The following is a 21,593-nucleotide window of genomic DNA, read 5'->3' on the forward strand; positions in this document are numbered from 1 at the left end:
TATAGCAGGGTTTTCCTGTGTGCTGATGGAAAGAAATAATTGTGTTCGGTAGTGCTATTAGGATTAAAATGTGCTTTATGAAGTGTTTACCAAGTTATCCTTAAAAAAATCTCTTTAAATCTAGAGAAAATAATTTACTCCAGCCATGTGGCTTCTTTATAGCCTTTGAAATGAACAATGTATGCTCTGCTCTGTCAAAACTGATCTCAGAAGGCTTTTTGTTAAGGAACTTGCCTTTTATAGCTCAGTTGATATCATTAGGCAAATGATGTTTTGACTTTGCTTTGCCATATCGCTGATTGTATTGTAAGTAGCATATTATAGCTGGATATTTACCATATAATCAAGCCTTGTTGCACTCAAAAAACAAATTAGTTTTACCAGGTGCCACCTTATTTATCTCCAGTGGAAGGAGAAGAGATATTAGCCATATTGTAGTCAGCCTTGGAAGATGGCAAATAATTGGCAGCCCTTACTCTGGTAGAGACACTAAGCGTACATGTAATAAAATCCATCACAAACACTGCTCAAAATATTATTTATTTTTTGCTAAGGATATTAAAACAAAACTTTTGAAATAAACTCTGTGTATTCAACACTCACATTAGAGCAGCATTGCTTTCAGTTGCTTGAGGCATAAGTTAGTTTACTAATTTGAAGGCAGCATCACAGTATGTGTGTAGATGTCCGTCTTGCAGGCTACCAAAGCCTTTTGTTTATGGAACAAGATAACTTCTGTAAAATAATCTAAAGTTTCCATCCCATAAGCTGCCCTGGGTGGGCAGGTTCTCTCCCAGGAGCAGATGTTGCATGGGGCTGCAGAGAGCTGTTTGCAGGCTGGGGCTCTCGGTTTCTCAGCTGCTCTTTACCTCATCATTGACATCTACAGAAAAACACATAATTTTTTCTTTTCTGTGGAGGGAGACATTTATTTTAGTTGTCTGGGAAGCAACAAAAGTGTATAATAGAAGGTATTGTTGCAGCAGGTGAGCAATATTATCTTGCCCTCAGGGTTACCCACGAAATGGGGAAAGATGTCACCTCGTTGGCCTCTGCGTGGGCTTTTCTCAGCACATGGTGCTCCTTTTTGTTTCTCTTGGCAGAGTAGGACCTCGCAGTTAACTTCAACAAGTTTGATTATTTCTCCAGCAAAGCAGAGAGCCACAGAAGTGCCATTTCATAGGCAGGGAGAACTTGGGAATATTAAAAGTGTAGTCGGCATTGTTAAATTTGATTATCGGCAGTTCCACTCCCAAACATGAGCTGAGATGCCTGAAGAGTTCCACAATCAGGCAAGTTGTGTGTGAGCCAGTGAGCCGCTGATTTAACAGCTTCCACAAAATTTCAGGGCATGCCATGAACTATTTGACTGATAATGAAAGTGCCAGCTTCCACAAGTCAGAATATCTACATTGGCAATGGGTGTCTTAGCGTGGGGACAAAGCACGTTGTGCTAACGAGGGCTAACAAGCAAGCTGACAAAACATTTTGCTGTTGCAGCCGCTAGTATTAGAAAAGAGCCTATTATGAACAGTGGGTTTCCAGCAGCGTGCAGAATATCTGTTTTGTTTATGACTGCACAAAACTTAGGAAAATTGGAGGTGGCTGTAAGAAGGATCTGGGGTCCAGAATGCTCTGCCCAAATGAGATTTCAGAAGCGCTCAGTTGATTTACCTTATCAAAGAGAAACTGGAAAAGTGATTTGATCAGTGCCTGCATAGGTCAAGATTTCAAATACTCAGAGGGCTCTTCAATCTAACAGGGGGTATAATAAGATTCAGTGTCTGGAAACTGAAGCTTAACAAAATCAAATTGCAATTAAGAAGTGTTTAGACAGCAGGGGTAATTAACCATTGGCACAACTTTTGGGGTCAGGATGAATCACCATCTCCTGAAATCTTCAGATTTGGATTATTTCTTGACATTAGTCTGTCTTTGGCATGAAGTCAGATGTGGTGGTTTGTGTTCCTATCAACAAAACGAGGATGTATGAGTAGAAATAAGAAGGGCATATGAAATATCATCCTAAAAACCCGATTCACAGTCTGTGTGTTTGCTAGTTTCAGAATATTACAGTGAATTATTTCATGCGTCTTTCAAAAGAACTGTTTTAATTCGTTTGCTCATCTCATTGAAAACTCAGGAATGGCACAAGTGCTCCAGAAGCATCAGCAAAACTTCAGCGTCATCCCCACTCAAAGAAAACAGGGCGGTTGGTTGTGAGATGGGGGCAGACAGGAGGGACTATGGTAAATTTCTGTGACTTGCCATCAGTGCAACAATTAGAGCACAATGTGATCTGGCTGAGGGGCTGGTGGTTCTGTTGCCTTTTCCAGTAACAGCAGCACACCAGAAGGCACAGGTCTCTCCTATTGTTGCAACCAGCAGAAAGGCAGTGTGAAGGAGCAAAAGAAAAGCAAGTGTTTGAAGCCTCCTTGGTTGGCTGTCCCAATGAGAGATGGATTTGCTACTGCCTCCCCTCCTACCCTGCGTTCCAGATTGCTCACAAATTGCTGTGAACTGCACATCTTGAGGGAAGGGGCAGTGCTTTGCCTGAGCACCTCATTAACCATGCTTAGGGTTCCGACTCGTGGTGTGATTACACCGGGAAGGAACAATATGTTTCTGGAATTAGGCTTTATTAGCAGAACATATGAACACTAGACTCACCTCATGCATAGCAATTTATCTCCATAAAAGCTCCTCCGATCTCTTCCTTGTCCCAGATAAGATGCTCATGGAAAGAACTGGCAGCCCTCCCGAGCTGGTGCAGGTCTCAGGCTGTGGTTTTCTATCAGGCAGTGCACAGAGGCCACCTGGGATGTGTTTGTCACAGAAATCCAGCGGAGGTGGTGTTCCTCGTGTCAGCTCTGTGTGCTCTGGGGTTGAAAGCAGGATGACTCAGATTTTGTGACATGGGGTTTTTTTTAGGAGAAACATTTGGCTGGGTGAGGGGTGATGCTGCAAGAGCTGCTACTGCAGTCAGTAGATCTTGTATTTCTGGCTGACCGAAGAGACCAAAAGCACAGCTGTCACCTTAAACTTAAAGGCTGGAATGAGACCCTTTGCTGCTGAGCTTCATCTACTTCCAGTCTAGTTTGAAGGAAGTTACTCTGGAGAGGGGACTGTTTTCACCTTTTGGATACTAACTACTGGGGAGGAGAGACCCCAAAATACCAGAATTAAAGAACGTGAAGAAGAAAGAAATTAATAATATCCTGCAAAGGAGCTAATCTGAGCTCTGCTTTACAAATAGGCTGTGCTCTGCATGTGCCCTGCCTCTATTAGCACTAGTACCACGTGTAAGTTTTAAGTCTCCCTCTTGAATAGGGATGTAGTAATGTCTTTTAATTGGGGCTGATAAAAATGTGGCATTACTTGTAGGTTCTTCAGAGAAGCCAATTGTGAAATTGGGTTTGTATTAAACCTAATGATGGAAAATTAAGCATAGTACGTCTGTCGGAAATGGTCCACGATAAAAATCTTCTCCTCTCCATTACAGGAGGTTAATGGGGAATAGGGGAGGAAAGATGCACTGGGAAAGCGAATCCAACTAGGGGAATTAATAAGCCTTGAAATTCCCTCTGTTCGGAGTTCTCACACTATCATTAGTCGGAGCATTAGGGATGATTATACAAATGCTTTGGATGTTACTCTTCCTTAAATCCCAAATTTATTCACATTTTGTATGTGAAGGTTGCTTCACCAGAGCCATAGGTCTGTAAATGTAATGCTGTCCGAGGAATGTGACTGTTTATGAGAATCCTGGCTTGAGAAATCTTTAAATCTGGTAGCCTCATCTTCAGAGCGGATGATCGATGTGATGGCCATTTATTTCAGAAGCAGCAGGACATGTTCAGCATCTCTGATAATTCAACCATCAGACTCATCTATCTATATCTGTATCTATATCTAATGTTCTATATCTGTATCATCTGTGTGTATGTATTGCAGAGATAATTTGCCCCATGGCAGTGCATCCATTGCAGTCATTCCTTTCTCCCTCTCGTAGTCCTCCAAAACAGCACATATGCCTGTCTTGATAACTTACCTCCAGTATAGCAGTAAACCAGCGAGAGCATAATTTGTCAAGTTTTGTCATGTCATTGTTTTGTCGTTTGCTGAAAAGGCAGTCTAATGCCCTGATCTGTCTGCTCCTGCCCAATTTTGCAATGAGGGACAGAGCAGAGATCCTGACTGCTTATGAACAAAACTTCATGGTGGTTTCTCAAGGATAGCAATGTTTACAGTAACTCTGGCAATATTTCTGTCTCTCAGAAATCATCCTGAAATTGCAGCTGGATTCATTTATTTTTTATCCCTCCTAAAACATGACTGTACTATTGCTGACAAGGAATAGTGTTTGGGCTCCTTTTCAATCTGCGTTCTGTTTGAAATGAGCCTGGTGTGTGCAATCTTCAACTTTTTTCTTTCTTTTACTTATTTATCCATTTATTTATTTCGAGCAGTGGAAGAAGGGTGTATTTTCAGTTTGCTAACAGGCCCTTTTGGAGGAAGACCAGAAAAAAATCCATGCAGGATGTTAAGGCCTGTATGTACCAAGGAGTCCAAACCCATCAGGAAGCACTGCTGTGCTGTGCAGGTGCTGGAGCTCTGGCACAGGGACCAGAGAGGTGTTGGATGTCTTCCTTGGAGATCCCCAAAAGTCAATGGGATGTGGTGCTGGGCAGCAGTGCTGGGTGGCCCTGCTGGGGCAGAGTGGGACCAAAGAGATCCAGAGTGCCTCCAACCTCAACCAACCTGGGAGTCTGTGATCTTAGATATCTGTAACCATAGGAAAAAAACAATTGTTTCATTTGGTAAAGTCTCAGTCTGGTCAATTCTGATAGATAAACCCCTAAACTGTTCATCTAATCTGAGCTTCTCGTGTTAAGAATAAATATTTTGGTAGTCTCTGGTATGGTCATTGAAGTTTCTGTCAGTTCAACAGGAAGTTTTGCTGTGTCTTTAGAGTTTTGATTGAGAATATGAGAGATTACAATTCCAACTCTGTAGTGATAGAGGTTTATAAAATATTTTTTTCGAGAAGAACTATATTAAATTGACATATCTAAATGTTAAGATTGTGCATGCAAGGTAACTGTTCCTATGCTTTTATTCTTTCTACCTAACATTACTATTTTGCAATTGGCATACATTTTAGGCTTGAATTTGCAGAGCATCTTAATTTGCCCCTAACTCCTGCGTGGCTTATCTGAAATGCTGATGGTTTGTCTGCTGTTAACTTGGGCCCCTTTCACTCATCTCATGCTGTACGCCCCTAATCTTGCTTGAATATCTCACTCATCTCTGTGTATCTTTTGGTCCTGTTCTTTGCAGGTTTGTGAAGGAAGGTATGTAATCCCAGTGGGATCATTATGCAGAGTTCACACGTAGTTTGCTGTTTCACTATGCGTGCTGTATCCTCCTGCCTGATTGGCTATTCATTCCATTCCCACATCTGGGTTTGTCTCTTTGACACAAAAAATAGTTGAATGGGAGTTGCTCTTTCTGGGCAGCAGTCGGCACTGTGTGTTTCTTACTGATTTCTTTACTTTCTTTTGCCTGCACCAGCCAGTGGGGTGGTGGAGAGACAAGTGGAGCAGGAATGAGAATGGCAGTCACAGATAGGTAAAAGCTTGTTTTGCCTCCCTGTCTTTAAAACAGACAGTAGCCATGGAGAGATGACCCAGCCAACCTTGACTATCCAGACCCACCCGTACCGGAGCTGTGAGCCAGTGGAAATGTCCTACCCACGGGGGCAGTTCCAGCCAGCCATCCGAGTGGCCGACCTGCTGCAGCACATCACCCAGATGAAGCGTGGACAGGGCTATGGATTTAAAGAGGAGTATGAGGTGAGAGGATCCTTCACTTGTGTGAATCGGTGGAGAACTGGTGGTCACAAAGGAGTGATGCTTGGGATGGAAGGTTAACTCTTCCTCATACTCAACAGGAGTGCAGAGCTCTTTTCCTTAATTAACTTACTCTCTTAGTTGTTTCCTTCCTGTTTCCTTCCTCCATCTTATTTCTGTTAATAAGACTAGGATTTACAACACTGGCAATCTTTGGTGGCGCTCTCTGGTCCAGAGAAAATGTGTTTACTACATTGTAAGAGAATGACATTGTGTCCATGTGCTCTCTCACCCCTGGAGAGATAGTAACTTGCTGAACTCAATGAAAGATTTGGAGTCCTGTAGTCCCTTACTTGTTAATGCACTTTATATGGCAAGAGTGCAAGCTAGGCTTGAAGAAAAAGAAGGTTTTTTGCATTGTAGCAACCTTGAGTAGTTTAAATGGAGTTTTTCTGTGTACTCATACCTGTGTCTCAGAGTACGTTTAAGTGATCTGCTTTTGCAACACCATGTGAAAAGAGAGGTGAGCAGTGAGCTGCCAGTATGAAAGCAGCCCCTCCACTCCCCTGCCACAAAGCTGGAGTGACCAGAAATGGCACTGGGGAGGGGTTGGAAGACAATTATACATTTAGAGGAGAAGGAGAAAATGGGGAAATAACATCAAGCATATGTGAGACTTTGCTGCAGCACGCGATAATTATAATGAATGTAGTGAGCTGGTGGGAAGGCAGTAAGTAATTAATATGCATAGTGGCATTAAAACTACTTAAAAATAACTTAACAGCTGTGAAAAGTAAGTTACTTAATGAAAGCAGCTCACTTTTCCACCCTGCAAGTGAGAGTCCATAGGGTTTGTATCACTGGTGCTGGGGTTTGCTGTAATTGCAAATAATGTTTTCCTGGTTGTCAGCCGGGAGTACTTTTTATAATCAGATGGCATCATAGACTGTTGTGACAGATATTTCTGGTAACTGTATGTTAACCAGGGCTATGCACTCATGAGCCACAATCAAGGACACCAATTAAAGTATTAATTCAGAGAGCTTGGTTAAATATTGAAAAAGGGTAGTAATTCTCTTGGGAGATTTACTTAGCCTCCCTTGGCCTCCACTTCTGTGAACAGTACCCAAATCTACATTCAGCTCAATTACAGATGCCCTCAGATCTAGTTCTTGATGTTCAGGAAGAAAACAGGTGCTGGCATATATGTGATTTTCTGGCACTGGCATTGGTAGTTATCAAAATAACACATTAGCATGAAAAATGTCAATGCAACTTTCAGCTCCACAAGTTCTGCCTTTCCCAGAAAGTGCTATCTAAATACGTATGTAATGATGATGACATTATATACATTTGCATAATTTCTTCCTTCACAAGAAGTGGCCTGGAGAATGGCACAGGCTCTTAAATCACTTGCACTGTCCTGCCCTGCAATCAGAGGCAGTTGCCCAAAGTGGCAGTCCTTTTAGTTGGTGGAATTTGGTTTTCAGAGCACAGCTCCAAGCAGCTTTCAGCCACCAACAGCAATACTGCAAACTGCAGGGAAGATGCTGAAGAGTTGTAACTCCTGGGAGGTAGGAAGGGTAGTTTTTAATTGGCTGGAAAACCTGCCTTGCAAAACACGGTGCATAATGGTTGGTAAGCTCTGAAAAAGAAAAGGCCTGAAAATTTATTTTTGTCTCTTAAAACCTGTTTTTATACACTAATACCGATGTCATCCGTGTGTATATTTTTTTCTTCTAAGAAGCTGCTTTTCTACCTACTTTGCAGATTGATAGCAAACATGGGAGCCTGTTTAGTGACATGTTACCAAATAATTGCACTCTCATGAACAATCACTTTGAACAGAACATATCAGTCATATGTGACAGTCTTTTATCTACGTGCATTCCCATTTCTGCTGAGGAATGAGGGAGTTGCATTCAGGCTTTTCTTTGATACTCCTTCACCTGCAGAACACTAGGGCACGTGTTTCACCGATGACATCTTGAAAGGAAGATTTTCAAGTGCTTGCATCTTGCATCTCACTCCACACTGAGGAAACGACCAGGATGTGATGGTGTAAGTGGTGGCAGTGCTCGTGTGAATTGGCTGGTAACTGAGTGTGAATGTGGGAACCTGTCAGCACTTGCAGTGTGTGTGTTATTTCTGTCTGCCTGCTGCTCCTCAGGCCAAAGTGACTGCTCCTTGTGGTTGGCAGTAAAACGTGTGGGCCACGAGAGAACGATCCATCACTGACACTGGATGTAGATGGCACTATGTGGGATTAGGCACGGCCATAAACATTTAAACGGGACTTGTTTAACGGCCGCCTGTTCCTTTCTCAGAGCATATCAGCCCTGATTTGTTGTGAGCTGCTAGGCTGGTCCCTAACTGTACTGCAAGCTCCAATTACTGGCTGCAGAGATAATAAGCTTAAGTATCCAAATTTCAAATATGATTTAGGGTGTCACTGAAGCATATTTCTCTTGTGCATTATTGAGACTGCTTGCTTACTTTGGATTCTGCGGCTCCTTCCTCAGGTGTTTTAGTATTGCTAGTGTTCAACGGATTGAAATCACCTCTGGATTTTAACCCATTCATTTCTGGCTGCCCACAATGCCGCTATCTGGTCAAAAGACCAGACCCTGCAGTTCGGCCTGTGACACAGCACTACAAAATGTCAGCAGGATTGCCGTTAGATATGCTGTCCTTGGATTACACTGGTTTAGGTCTTTGTTTGGCCTTGCTGTGTACTGAGTGGGGAAGCTGAACTGGCTGAATTATTTCTTTCCCATTGCTGGTTTGTTGTTGTGGGTTTTTGTTTCCTATTTGTTTGTTTTTCTTTTCAGCCAAAGCAGTTTTAACCCTGGGTCACAGCAGAGTTGTGGGAAGAGCTTTGCCACCTCTGTTGAGACAGCAGCTGCAGGGAGAGACTCAGGACTACGTGGCAGGCTGTGGGATGGGCAGTGAGGCTTTTAATTGATAGCGTTGCCCTCGGCAGCAATGCTGCATCATTGGGGTACATCAGTGCAAATGAATGATTCAGGTTTTCATACTTCTAAATGAAAAACAAACTGCAAACTAATTAAATGCCTCCATTGGAGATTTATATTGACTTGCTCTAAGCCTCAGCTGAACATGAGCTCTTTGGTTATGTATCCAAGTTGTGGTGCTTGGAAATTGTGATTGAGATGAAGCTGACTTTCAGAGATCTGGCCCTGTAATTTCAGATAAAAATTAGATCAATTTAGTTTAAAAAGCATCATTATGAATTCCACTGCAGAGAAGGTATTTCAGTATGCATCTTACTACTCTTCTCTAAAAGAAGAAAAGAAAGGAAAGCTTAAAAGCTAAGCCCAGAGTTTTCAACACCAAAATTTTGTAGTTAACAAATTGAACAAAGAATCCAGTGCGTTTCCAGCAGGAATACCACATGTGGGTCAAATTCTAATACCCAAGAGATCCATCCTGGTCTGCCCTTATTCATACTACGGAGAGAAACAGAAGTGTTCCTTTTGAGAGCGTATTTACAAAATAAGCTGTGCAATTCACTGCACAAAACCCATTAGGAATGCAGCTCTTTTTCTGGATACGAGTGGATCATAATTGATGTTTTTGCTTTTGTATTTCTAATGCAGTTTTGATTCTCAGTGCTACGTTGTCAGTGATCTCATGGCAGAATTGTCAGTGCTGCACCACCTGTGTATGTGCAGTTAATCCAGTTTGTACAGCTGGTTGTATAGGAGAGGTATGGGTAGCTCTGCTTTCTGCAGAGGTGGTTTGTGCTCCTCACCAGGCAGAACTGCCCTTTGTCTCTTCAGAGATGGAGAGCTTCATGAAAAGCAGAGATTTCTTTGGTTTTGAATGAGGTGAAAAATCCCGGGTTCTTCAATCTTTGGAGGCTGTGTAAGGCAGATATGAAATCGGGAATTTCAGTGGAGAATTTCAACAAATCACCTGAAAGGATGGCGTTGGTTGGAAAGGGTTTTTTTGGAACTGATAGTATATTCTTTGGCCAAGATTTCTTCCTCATCAGTTCACTTGGAGGAGGCTTTTATTTTTTCCCTTTCAGATGGCTGTGATTAGATGTCTAATGACCGCTGCCATTCTCTGGTCAATCTGCTGTAATTTGATATTAGTGGAAAAAATAAGGCACCTTTTCCTTAATCTTTAAAGACAAAAATGAACTGTCCTTACCTCTTCTCTTTTGCTCAGGGATTTTTTTGTTGTTGAGTGTGGCTTTGGTATTCTTGTGGGGCTTTTTTTTTTGTACTCAGGAGATGAGCTTCTATTTGGAAACAGCTGTCTGTAAAGGAAATATATGTGTGATCAAAGCCCTCGCCAATTACAGAGTTTATTACTCTTTCTCCTGGGCTTTTGAATAGGAACGCGCTGTCCCTGTCTTTTGTCAGCAGGCTCATGGCAGTGCTGCAGTGCCTGACATTTTCTGTCCTGGAACCCCTCTGGGGGAAATTCACAACGATTTGGTCTGCAAGAGGCTTGCTCTTATTAAATTTATTTGTAATGCCAGTGTTGTAGATCCTAATAATTGTGTCTCTCTGCTATTGCATTCAGGAACTGTAATAGACCTGGATGGCTTGTGAAGATGAATGTAAATTCATTTTCCAGTTGTCAAACTATCCGCTGCTAGCCAAGGCAGATATGATTCCCCAATGAGTGCAGTATAAAAACTCCATAATTCCCTTGGGATAATGAATAGTACAGTCTGTAATGTTGTGGTTGATTTTATTAATACAGGCTCACGTCAGGGCGTAGATCTTGGAGAAGACTAAGAAAACACAGCCAAAGCTGGTTTTTTCCTCACCTTTGCATTTGGCACAAGTCAAGGCTGGGCTGGCTCCAGCTGCCACCAGCTGTGTGCAGGTTGTGGCTTTCTGTCCCTCGAGGGACCGTCCCTCATGGACAGCTCAGGCCATCTCCCAAGCAAAGCAGGGCCAACCGCCAGCCAGACACCATCACAGCTGCCACCTTCCCGGCTCTGCCTTTATGACTTCAAAATCCTCACTGGACATGTGTCGAAGGGAAAGTGGCTCATTTCCTTACGTTCAAGCTATATGGTAAAGCAGCACTGTCTGCTGCTGGTTTCCTTGCCTCCATCAGAAGGGCAAATCTGGGGAAGTTGACCATTTATTTTCATAGTTTGTATGTTTTACCTTCTTTGCCAGTTTTCTATAGACGTAATCTACAACTCTGAGCATTTTATTTTTCCTCAGAGAAAATCAGTGAGAGATTTGTATTACATCACCCCATCACTGATATAGAAATTGCTGAAACCACTGTATGTGCTCAGCTGAAAGCCTGAGCCCTTTGTTCCCACCATCTGGGCTTCCTTAGCTGTGCACAGAATCGCAGACTGTCCTCTCTTGGATCCCTGCCCACAGAGGTCATCCAGTCCCACCCCTGGCTCCACGCAGCACCACCCAAACCCTATGGCTGAGAGCACTGCCCTCCGCTCCCTGTGAGGAGCTGCAGCCGCCATGAGGCCTCCCCTCAGCCTGCTCTGCTCTGGGCCCAGTAAACACAGCAACCTCAGCTGCTCCTCACACACACTTAAGCCCTCAGACCCTTCCCCTATATAACCCTCCTTTGGATGCTTTCTTATAGTTTAATATATACATGTGAAATCTCCCATTCTACGGGAGAAATGAGCTTAACCTGTGACTGTGCAGCCAGAAACCAAGTCTCCTCATCCCTTTAGATCTGCATTAGCAGCTAGCAGAAGCCGAGGGATGCAAATGGTCTGCACCAAGCCCTGTTTCATTTGTTAGTAAATGTGCCCTTTCCTCAAAAACAGCTGTGTGCATGGCTGACTCCTGAATTATGCAGTATCATTATTTTTGCCCTCTTTTGCCATCATAACCCACCTGCAGGCATTGTCCAGATTTTTATAAACCCTCCACTGTTGTTTGTTTTGCAGGCACTACCCGAGGGGCAGACGGCATCCTGGGATACAGCCAAGGAAGATGAAAATCGCAATAAGAATAGATATGGAAACATAATCTCCTGTAGGTGTTAAGTCACATTACACTGAGCTTTCTGTATGATTTCATAAGCATCTTATGGAAACGGGGTGTGCTTGAAAACCTCACTCAAAACTGGTTTACAGTGCTGAGCATTCAGTAATTCAATCTGATTGTTACGTGCTATGCTTAATTCTAGGATTTTTTGTTGTTGTTTATATTTTTTCTTTGGCCTTTTTTAATGCTTTTTTTTTTTTTAATCTATCTTTTTATTCAAATTAAGGACAAAATCCGCTTTTCAGATTTTCACAGTTGGTGATTTTGCCTGTTTTCTATTCGCTTTTTGTTACGTAACTCAGATCTTTCAGTGTCACAAGCAGGATTGGAAAAGGAGATGTGGAACAGTGGTCAGTAACCAGTGGAGCAGCTGCTCCTCATCTACAGAGAGATGGTTTGATGACTAGGACAAGCTTAGCTTCTGCTAATCACAGTAAGGCAGTTGAGAACACACTAAAAGTTCTTAGTTGTATTTAATTCAGTAACAAATTGTAGTTGGTGTTATAGAGATATTAATATATTGCAGAACTACAGGAGGACTCCATAGAACCACTTAGATCTATTTTGTTTCTGTCTAAGGACTAGTTCTGCCTCTGTCATTTTTTGTCACATCTTAGTGAATGGTATTTTTTCTAAAGATCTCCAAAGTTAAGCTTTCCAAAAGCTCTCCAGGCAGCTTTCCCCAGTGTTTCATTATTCCTTACAATGTCTGGGAGGTATGAGGAGAGGTATAATAAATCATCCTTCTTAAGGGTTGCTAAGCAGTGTCAAATTGGAGAAGCCAGGCCTGAGACGATCAGAACAAGAAGTAAGAACGTAAATAGATGTGCCATACATTTATGTGACTAGTAAAATGCATGGAACACTCTAAAAGCAAAATTAGGTTGCATGGAGTGGTACGTTTAGTAGCGTGTTTTTTCTCAGGTTAAATATATACTTTCTGTAGGACAAGCAGACTTTAATAAAGGAGTGGAAAAAATCTTGGTCACAAAGAAATGTCTCTCGCACAGGTTAACTTTCCTCTCTTTCTTGTAAAGACTTTAAAATAAGTGATTCATGTAACAGTTCCGGGGGAGTGGCACGGAACGGCTAAGGGACCTCATGGTAAAGGTGAAGAAGTCTGGAAATGAAAATGAAAGGTTTCTGAGCCCTAATCTAATCATGCTTCTGCTCCTGGCTGTCTGCATTGGTCGTGAGCTGGACACCAGTTCCATCAGTCTTTGTTTCTCCATGTGGAAAACAGAAGTGGTACTACTGGAGCACTGCAGTTAGCGTGGGAATCATCTCCCTTATCTTCAGCTGTCTAAAAGCTCAGCCTTGCTGTAAGCTTCCTGTGTTGCTAGTGGCAAAGAAAGATACTTCCAGACACAGGTTCAATTTGCCTGTCTAGACAATTAGCTTAGATCAAATTAGTCTGAGAAATGAATCATCCAGCTATAACAACTGCACGTTGGTTTTTGAAGGTGGAAGTGCCATAGTATGCTATAAGGAAGCTAACATGAAAGAGAATGTTTCTTTGGAGGGTTTTGAAGAAGCAGTTGACCTAATGTCAAGGTGGAGGTGAAAGAAGGCAAGGCTGTGCGCGAGCCACTGTTTAAAGCTCAAATTTGAGGGCTGTGGGAGAAAAAGTCAGAAGGTTGTTGAGGTAATGGAAAGGCATAGTTAAGAAACACAAAACCAGTGAAAGAGCAGAGGGATGCTGAAGATTTGAAGGTAAATAACAAGACCAAATGGATTTTCTTCACTTCAAATATGTATGACTTAAAGACATTGAGAAGGAGGGAGTAATTTCTAGATTTAGTAGCGTGCCATGAAGAGTGGTGAAGTAAAATGGATTGAAACATCTGCTTCACTTTGAAGATGCTTGGAAGAAGGAAGAGAGGATGGATGCCTGAGGGAGGGGGCATAACATTCATCAGACATTTTGTCATAGCTGTGGGAAATTATAATCAGTGATGTCTTTGGCTGAGTCTTGAACCAGAACCTCCTGATGGTTGATGTTGGGCAGCTGTCCTGAGTAAAGGCAACAGTGGGATCCAGAAAGGAGAATTGACAGCAGAACTGAAAATAGCAGGAGAGCAGTTCCCTCCAGGCAGATCATGAAAATGAATTGTGCTCTGTGGGTACAAACTGTGCAAAAGCCTGAGCGGAGGAGAGGAGGCGGAAAACGATTACATCCTTAGCTGATTTGTTGTGCTAAACCTACAATTGCTGGTAAAACCCAGAGTGTGCACTGATTGCTCTTACCCCTGTATTTGGTAGAACGCTACAGATGGCAATTAACATTATTTGTTTAATCATAGTTGCAATTTCATCAGTCCTGGAACAACATATTGCATGCTGTTTGGAGAGTGAATTGAAAAGCCAGGTTATAATCTAACTTTTCTAACTGCTTCAGAGACTTTTGCTAAAATGTGAGCTTATCAGCTCTTGCAACAAGTAGTCTTGCTCAGGGATTCACAGAAGGTTGGATCTTGTCTTTGCAGCCCCCCATGTAATAGTACACTCACAGGACTTTTTTACTCAGCTCATCTCTCTCCCAGTACTTTATTAACACTGCCTTTGTGTGAAAACCTAAATTTTACTGCCAACCCCAGTATCTGCTGCTGCTCTTAGATCTACAAACAAGTCTTTGCAGACCAGCTTAAGGGGCAGAGGTAGGTAGTGGGTGCATTTACGTATGGAAATGATTTAAGTTTGGTTTAGTGTCTAGATATCCATGCTTTGGAAGTGCATCAGTGAACGATGGTTAAGGGAGAGATGTTACACTTGTGAGTTGAGCTGATCCCATTGTGTAGAAGAGAGAACATCCTAAAGCTGTTTGGGACCTTTGTTTCCTTTCTGTTTCTCCACGTGTTATCCAAATTTGGAGTAAAACTCTCAGGCGAGAGCTGAGAAAATAGAGACAGAAGACTGTGTTTTGCTTTAGCTTACAGGAAAGCACCATCTTTTTCCCTTCTATTTATTTTTTTTCCCTCTTTAGAGCGTGTTTTTACAGGAGGTGCTTAGCACTTGCAGGGACACTTTGACCAGCACTGCTTCAGATGATTCTCCCATCTGCAATGGAGCTTTACCATCTTCTCACTTAGGCCATGGTATTAACATCCTGTGGTGGACCATTAAAACCTATTGAGTTGGTGACAAAAGGCAGTATTGAAACTTGCTTTATTTTCTTCCTGCCCTGACTGCCATATGCTTTGGGCTGGAAGACTGCAAGTTAATCAGAATTGTATGGTGGAACTGACAGGTATCAGAGAAAGATTAAGAGAGCTCCCAGCTGGAACACCTCACTGTTGCCCTGTTCTCAAGGTGTCTATGGCTGCTGGGGATAGGATTAGAGGACAGTGCTCCTTGAGTGGTCAAATCATCCTTTCTTACCAGAACTATGTTGATTTATTTCCAAAGATGTCTGTATTTCTCCATCAACTCAGTGGAGTACCTTGACAGCCAATTTAGACTAGCTGCATAATATTTAGATGGCCAAAGTTGCATGAGATTCATCCAGCACTGGTGTCAAAATGATACACAGGAAAAATTGCAATGATATTTCAAATGATCACTAATGGGGATTTTGACAGAAGTATGAAATGATAACATTTTTTTGTGCTAAAATGGGAGCATGGATGCTTTTCAGTGAAGCTCCTGTCACTTTTGAAATCTGTTTGAAGACCAATTTTCAGTCAAAGTTCTCGTCACGCAGACTTCTGATAACTTGCCTACCAACTGTAGGCAACTGGGAGAAGTAAGCTCATGTATACATTTGTAAAACTACTTCCATTGTTTTGCAGCCCTGAAGATTGCTGTACAGCATTTGTGGCTAGCAGGGATTTTGTGGTGTCTGTTGAATGTGCAGAAGAGTTGAGCAATGCATTCATGTTGTGTCTTCAGCTAAGTGTAGTCCAGTGGAAAGGGTGCAGAATGAGGGATTTGTTCTGGCCGCTGGGAGTAGTGAGGATACTTGCCTTTCTTTAAAAAGCCATTTAAAGTCTATAAGTTAAAAAAAAAAAAAAGCACAAGACCCGTGAGCTTTTATTCAGAATGGCCTTCTAAACTTATGATTAAAGACACCATTAAGACATCGTTAATACACATATAGTTTTTTTGCTGCACAGTTTGCACTCCTAAGATAAACAAATCACCTGCAAGTATTAATCACTTTCCTGTCATTTACAGTAAGAATAACCATATTTGGTTCAAGTGAACAAAAGAAACACTTTTTATTAGCTACAGAGCAGCTGTCATTTAACCATAACTGTCCTAAAGGCATAGATCCATTCTGCAGTCCTTCTCAGATCTCTCCCCGCCAGTTCCCTTAAGGAGGCATCCATCTTTTTCTCTCAGTTTCTAACTGAGGAGTGGCTCATGGATCTGAAATGTGATTTGTGAGCTTGGTTCAGTTACACGAAGAGAGGCAGGTTCTTCCTTAGTGGCTGTGCAAAGCCACACACTGTATGTAGACAGCATCTACATCCCACTTGAAAAAAACGTGAGATTCTTTTCTGTCATCAGGGTCATTTTTGGTCTCACAACTTTTCAGTTATGTTATTCCAATAAGCCAAGACTTTCATAACATCATTATACTGTGGCATCACAAGGAGGATTACTAAGCGTTCCCCCCAGACCAGTAGCTCTAGGGATTTCTTTGCTTTGCTTTTGTTCTGCGCAGTTCTTAACTAGCTTCGTTTCCTGCCTTGAATTGCAAGTGTGAAATTGGCTACGGGAGACTTGGTGTATTTCATCGAGATGTCCACCTTAATCAGCCTGTTGTCTGTCTGTGTGAATTGCTCTAAGTATAAATTCTTTTGTTGTCTGTCTAACCACATGATTTACTGCAACTCCTAGTGTGCTTGCCTTGAGCATCGGTAATTGTGGAGAGCTGGGAGCAACATCAGCACTTTGGGAAAGATACCTCCTGCATTTACAGTTTGTATTTATTAATGCAAGTATAGCAGAGCTTTTGATGGATTCACCAGCATAACCACTTCTGAATGCAAATATGGCATTTGAGAAATACAACAGTGTGGCTGTAGTTTGTGGGTGTGAAGATCTCACCCAAACAATGAACGAAGTATAGAATCACTGTTTTACATGAGCAAGTGAATATTTAATATACATCGACATCTCAGTTTTTGGGGCTGTATGTACATCTGTCTCTGATTCTGTGTTTAATTAAGTCATGGCTAAAACCTTTTTGACTGAGTTACTGCAGAATCCCGCCTCGTGTTTTTGTTTTATTGTGATGATTCTTTTTAATTGAATGTAAATCATGCTTAGGCTCATATTTTGCAAAGCGTTTCTAACCATTAATGCTTTACTGCCTGGGAGCTACTGTCTACATAGCTAGCGGGGAGGAAATAAACTTAATGGAATCTGTATTCTGCTTCATTAAAAAAACCCTTTAGAAATGAGCCCAGCATGCCTGGCTGTGACCTACGTAACCCGGCTGCCTTTCCCAAGCAACTGGTCCTTAGATAACAGCTCTGCAATTAATTACATGCCAGCACTGGGGCTGCCAGCCCCGATCAGATCAACGCCCAGCTCGCTTAGTATCTGCTTTGACAGAGCTCAGCACCAGCTGTTCCAGAGGAAGATCAAAATATTCTCTTGGTGGAAAATTATGACATAATCTGCCCGCTGGGGTAGTTCCTTTCTGTGTCTGAGCTCTGGAGCATAGTGGGAGAGGAAAAGATTGATATCTGTTATTTTATTGCCTTATCTAAAGTAACTTTGAACGTCCTCAGAAACACGAACACTGTTTTTGCTGCAGTGAACCTGCCATTTTGCTGCAGTGGGCTCTGTGGGTTGTGTAAAAGAGCTCTGATTTCCTTCGGTATTTTCTTTCTGTTCTTTGGATCACCCCACTTGTTATTTGTACTTCTATACCCCTGTTGTGGCCTATTTATTTTTATCCTGACTGTGTGTTAGCTCTTGCCTCAGTTTCTGTGGGTCTGAGGAATCGAGGGGGGCTGTGACTTCCCAGGGTGGAAATGGCTTTTGGAATGGAGATACCTCCTGCAAAGACCCCCAAACCAACAGTGACTTTGGTCATTGCAAAAGCTCTGTAACAAATTATAGTGATGGCGGTGGACTTAATGAACTCTGAGTATGAATGAACACTAACCTAAAGATCTTACGTACAGAAGAAAGGGCATACAGGAACTGGAATAGATCTGATATTCTTTCAGTACTTTTTATTATTATTGTAAGTATTCAATTACTCACTTGCAGGAATTGGCAGATAAAATAAAGCACTGACAAAGTCCTCTTTATCGTTACTGTCACTTTTCTCTTTCCTTCTTTCAGATGATCATTCAAGAGTGAGATTGCAGCTGCTGGATGGGGACCCTCACTCTGACTACATCAACGCCAATTACATAGATGTAAGGCTCATGGACGTTCCCAATGTGACAAACACTGCTGCTGACAAGTCTGCTCACCAGTTTGTGGTGCATGTTACGTAGGGACAGACTGCTGGTCTGATGTGAATGACAGATGAACGTTATACAGACATCATGTTGTGACAGGGAGAAGGTTCTTGGTCTCCAGTCTCTTCTTTCTGACCAGTCTAGACAGATGGAGATTTCCTATGTCTGACAGCTCCACAAACATAAGTGCAATGTGGGGTAAATGCATGATGTATGTGGAAATCAATATCAGCCCCTCACAAGAACATTTGCAGATATCTGACTCTTACTGACTGCATACAGAGTCACAGTGCAGAAGGCGTGAGTGGCTTGACATTTTTATAAGCATTATAAAATAACTTTTAAAAAGCTGCCTTCCTTGCACAAACAGGATGTTAAGTGACCTGCACTACTTGCATGCATCTCCTCGTGCTTAGGAACATGACACTGTTCAGAACAGTATCTCTAATGGAAGAAACTGAAACATGCACTTAATCAAGTCACATACCACTGGCATTCGGTGTTATCATGCAGGGGAAAACTCACACCTTTGTTGTTTTTCAAGCACAAAGATTCAGCTTTTTGCATGGTAGTTTCCAGAGCTGCCTGTGGGTTAGGCATGGCACTTCTGTTTCTTGGGATGAATAGTGGAAACTGCTCCATTCCTGTTTTCTCTTTGCTGTCATGAAATCCTGACACTGTGGGGTTTTTAATTAAATTGTTTGACGTGAGTGAGATACCATCACTTAAAATCTAACAGGGCAACCTTGTTGCTTATCTTCAAGTGTTCAATAACCAGTGTTGGCGCAGAGCAGTTCTTGCTGCCTGGAAGGTGAAACTGCATGTTGCTGTGCTTTGTTTAACTGTGACCTCAGGCCATCATGTGTTTGTCTTTTTTTTCAGGGATACCACCGGCCTCGTCATTACATTGCAACTCAAGGCAAGTTCATTCTTGTATGTCTAAATATTTGTAAAATCACTGCTGTTTTAGATTGCTGCAAGTTATTTGTAGGGTGACATCTTATGTGTTGGGAACCTCTGAAAATTTGGTGTGGGGGAGCAAAAGGCAAGGAGATAGGATGTTCCAAGCTACTAAAGGTGCTCAAACAAAAAAAATCTAATATAAGAGTAGACATACAGGTGGCAGAACAATCTATAATGTGCCCTTTGTGCATGAAATATGAGGTTATAACTAAAAGGGACTTTATGGAGCTTGAGTTTACCTGCTGAAGTGAAATTGCTGTGGGAAGGCAGTATGAATATGCCTGTGACTGATGAATTTGTGTTAGTGGGAACTGGTAGCAAATTGCGTTTGAGCACCATCTTCCGTAAATTAGTTTCCTGTGCCTTTAGGGGCAGAAAGAAGCAAAAACCTCAGCAATGCAATTGAACACTGAGCATGTTAGATGATGAGCCTCCTAAGTGTGGTTCTTTGCATTGGATTGCTGTTTTCCTGCATCACCAGGCAAACTCTTTGGCCATAACCACTTTCCCTACAATTATTTGTTCTCATTTCAGTGCATTCCCTCCTCCTTTGGAAATGTGATATTCACATAAATGACCCTGTTCTTAAGTTCCACCTTATGACTTTTTCACGACTGTCCCTTTTGAAGGAGTAAAGAAACATAATAGAATAAAATTGGTGTCTGAGTTTATAAGGGTATAGAGAATGCAATATGGCAAAAAACATGGAGGGTACGGTTTGGGCAGAATGGCTGAAAGGTTTCATCTACAGACTAGAAGAGAGAAGGGAAATAAGAGAGAAGCTCTAGTCTAATAAATCATTTTCTGTGAATGCTGGCTTTTTGGCTGTTGGAGCTCAATGTTTTACCTTCTAGGAACACTCAAAAAAGGACTAGTTTCTGAATGTTTTTCTCCTTCGTAATTAATAAACTATTAGGAATTGTAGCGTTGCATGTGGTACAAATCTCAATACTGCCTTAAATGCAGAGTGACTATGGGGTTCATCCATATCCCTTTGCTTATACATTATTTCCTACTTGAACTATCATCTCTACTGTTTACAACACAGCCATCACCTCTGTTTCTGGGATGTTGGAGTCCCAAATACCTACTGCAAGGAAGGTGAGGTGTCTCATCCGTCAGAGAGCTCCAGGCTGTTCAGTATCTATAGCCCCAAGCCACAGAAGGATGCTCTGAAAGGGAGAATAGGATCCTGTGAGAACGGCACAATGGCAAGGGAACAACTGGAATGGGTTGTTGGCATTAGATGCGCTCTCTGAAGATGTCTTTTTGTCTTTTCTCATGCCCCAGGGCCGATGCAAGAGACGGTGAAGGATTTCTGGAGAATGATTTGGCAAGAAAACTCTGCAAGCGTTGTCATGGTCACCAACTTGGTGGAAGTGGGCAGGGTAAGGGGACCATTTTCCTAGCACAGCAAAACAAACCATTGCTGGGTGTAGCGCTGTGTTGATGCTGCACAATGCTCAGCAAGTGAAATTCTTTTTGCTTACTGTAGTGAAGAAAGGAATTAATCCACTCAGGACTTTTTTCCTCTAAGATGCTAGATTTTGTAATGCTTAGCTGCTTCCCTTCCAGACTAATAAGGATCTTGTTCCTGCTGTAAGTCTTGCTTTAGCAGAGTTATACAAATTTATGCTGGCTGAGGAGCTGTCTCCTTTTTCAGTACAGAGGGAAAAATGTACTTCTGTGATAATTATTCTTTATCTGTGTAATTTGGGTAATTCTCTACCCACAAAAATCTGGAGGCACGAGGGCGTGCAACTGGTGTTTGAACTGATCAAAAGAGATCTTTAAATGGTACTTCAAAGCTGACAGTCGCTGCTCATTTCAGAATATGACTATTGCACAACTGGGTCCTGGGGCCACCTAGGGGCAATGGGCTCTTCATTGTGCACAGCTTTGCTGTCTTGGACTCAGCTAACCAGGAGTATCTGCATTAGCACAGGGCTATTGCTAAAGCCCACAGTGGGAGCAAATGTGAATGACTCAGAGGGCACAGACCAGCTTCAGGGAATAAGGAGAAGGCACGTTTGGGATGTGCTTCCCCTGGCACGCTCTCCCCACTCCTGGTAGTCTTTGGTTTAGAGAGATTCTCAGCCAGAAACCAGCACTTGAAAAATGTTCTCCTTCTGTTTGTCACCTTCCATTCCCTTTGTACTAAAAGAAACGTTTAAGCAATAGATTATTCACAGCTGCTAGTAATTCAACTGCTCTGTGTTTGATTTCCTTTAGATTTCATGTTTGAATGCTGCCTGGTTCTGTTCATTTATTGTTATTTATTCTATTTTACCTTCTACTGACACTTCAGTTTGAAATAAACTCCTCTGTGTATA

At 42.1% G+C, this 21,593-nt stretch overlaps 1 protein-coding gene across 8 annotated transcripts in view; it reads left to right on the forward strand.

The window, feature by feature from the left end:
• The window catches only part of PTPRT (protein tyrosine phosphatase, receptor type T), a 432,923-nt gene that overhangs the window by 387,214 nt on the left and 24,116 nt on the right, over positions 1 to 21,593 (forward strand). For all 8 annotated transcript variants that reach the window (XM_004946992.5, XM_040650803.2, XM_040650804.2 and 5 more), the window contains 5 exons: positions 5,668 to 5,855; positions 11,773 to 11,860; positions 18,176 to 18,252; positions 19,180 to 19,216; positions 20,551 to 20,648. In XM_004946992.5, coding sequence (XP_004947049.1) covers positions 5,668 to 5,855; positions 11,773 to 11,860; positions 18,176 to 18,252; positions 19,180 to 19,216; positions 20,551 to 20,648 — 488 coding nt within the window. The remainder of the gene's footprint in view (positions 1 to 5,667; positions 5,856 to 11,772; positions 11,861 to 18,175; positions 18,253 to 19,179; positions 19,217 to 20,550; positions 20,649 to 21,593) is intronic.

This window comes from Gallus gallus, chromosome 20 (genome assembly GCF_016699485.2).
Source record: "Gallus gallus isolate bGalGal1 chromosome 20, bGalGal1.mat.broiler.GRCg7b, whole genome shotgun sequence".
In the NCBI taxonomy this organism is placed as follows: Eukaryota; Metazoa; Chordata; class Aves; order Galliformes; family Phasianidae; genus Gallus; species Gallus gallus.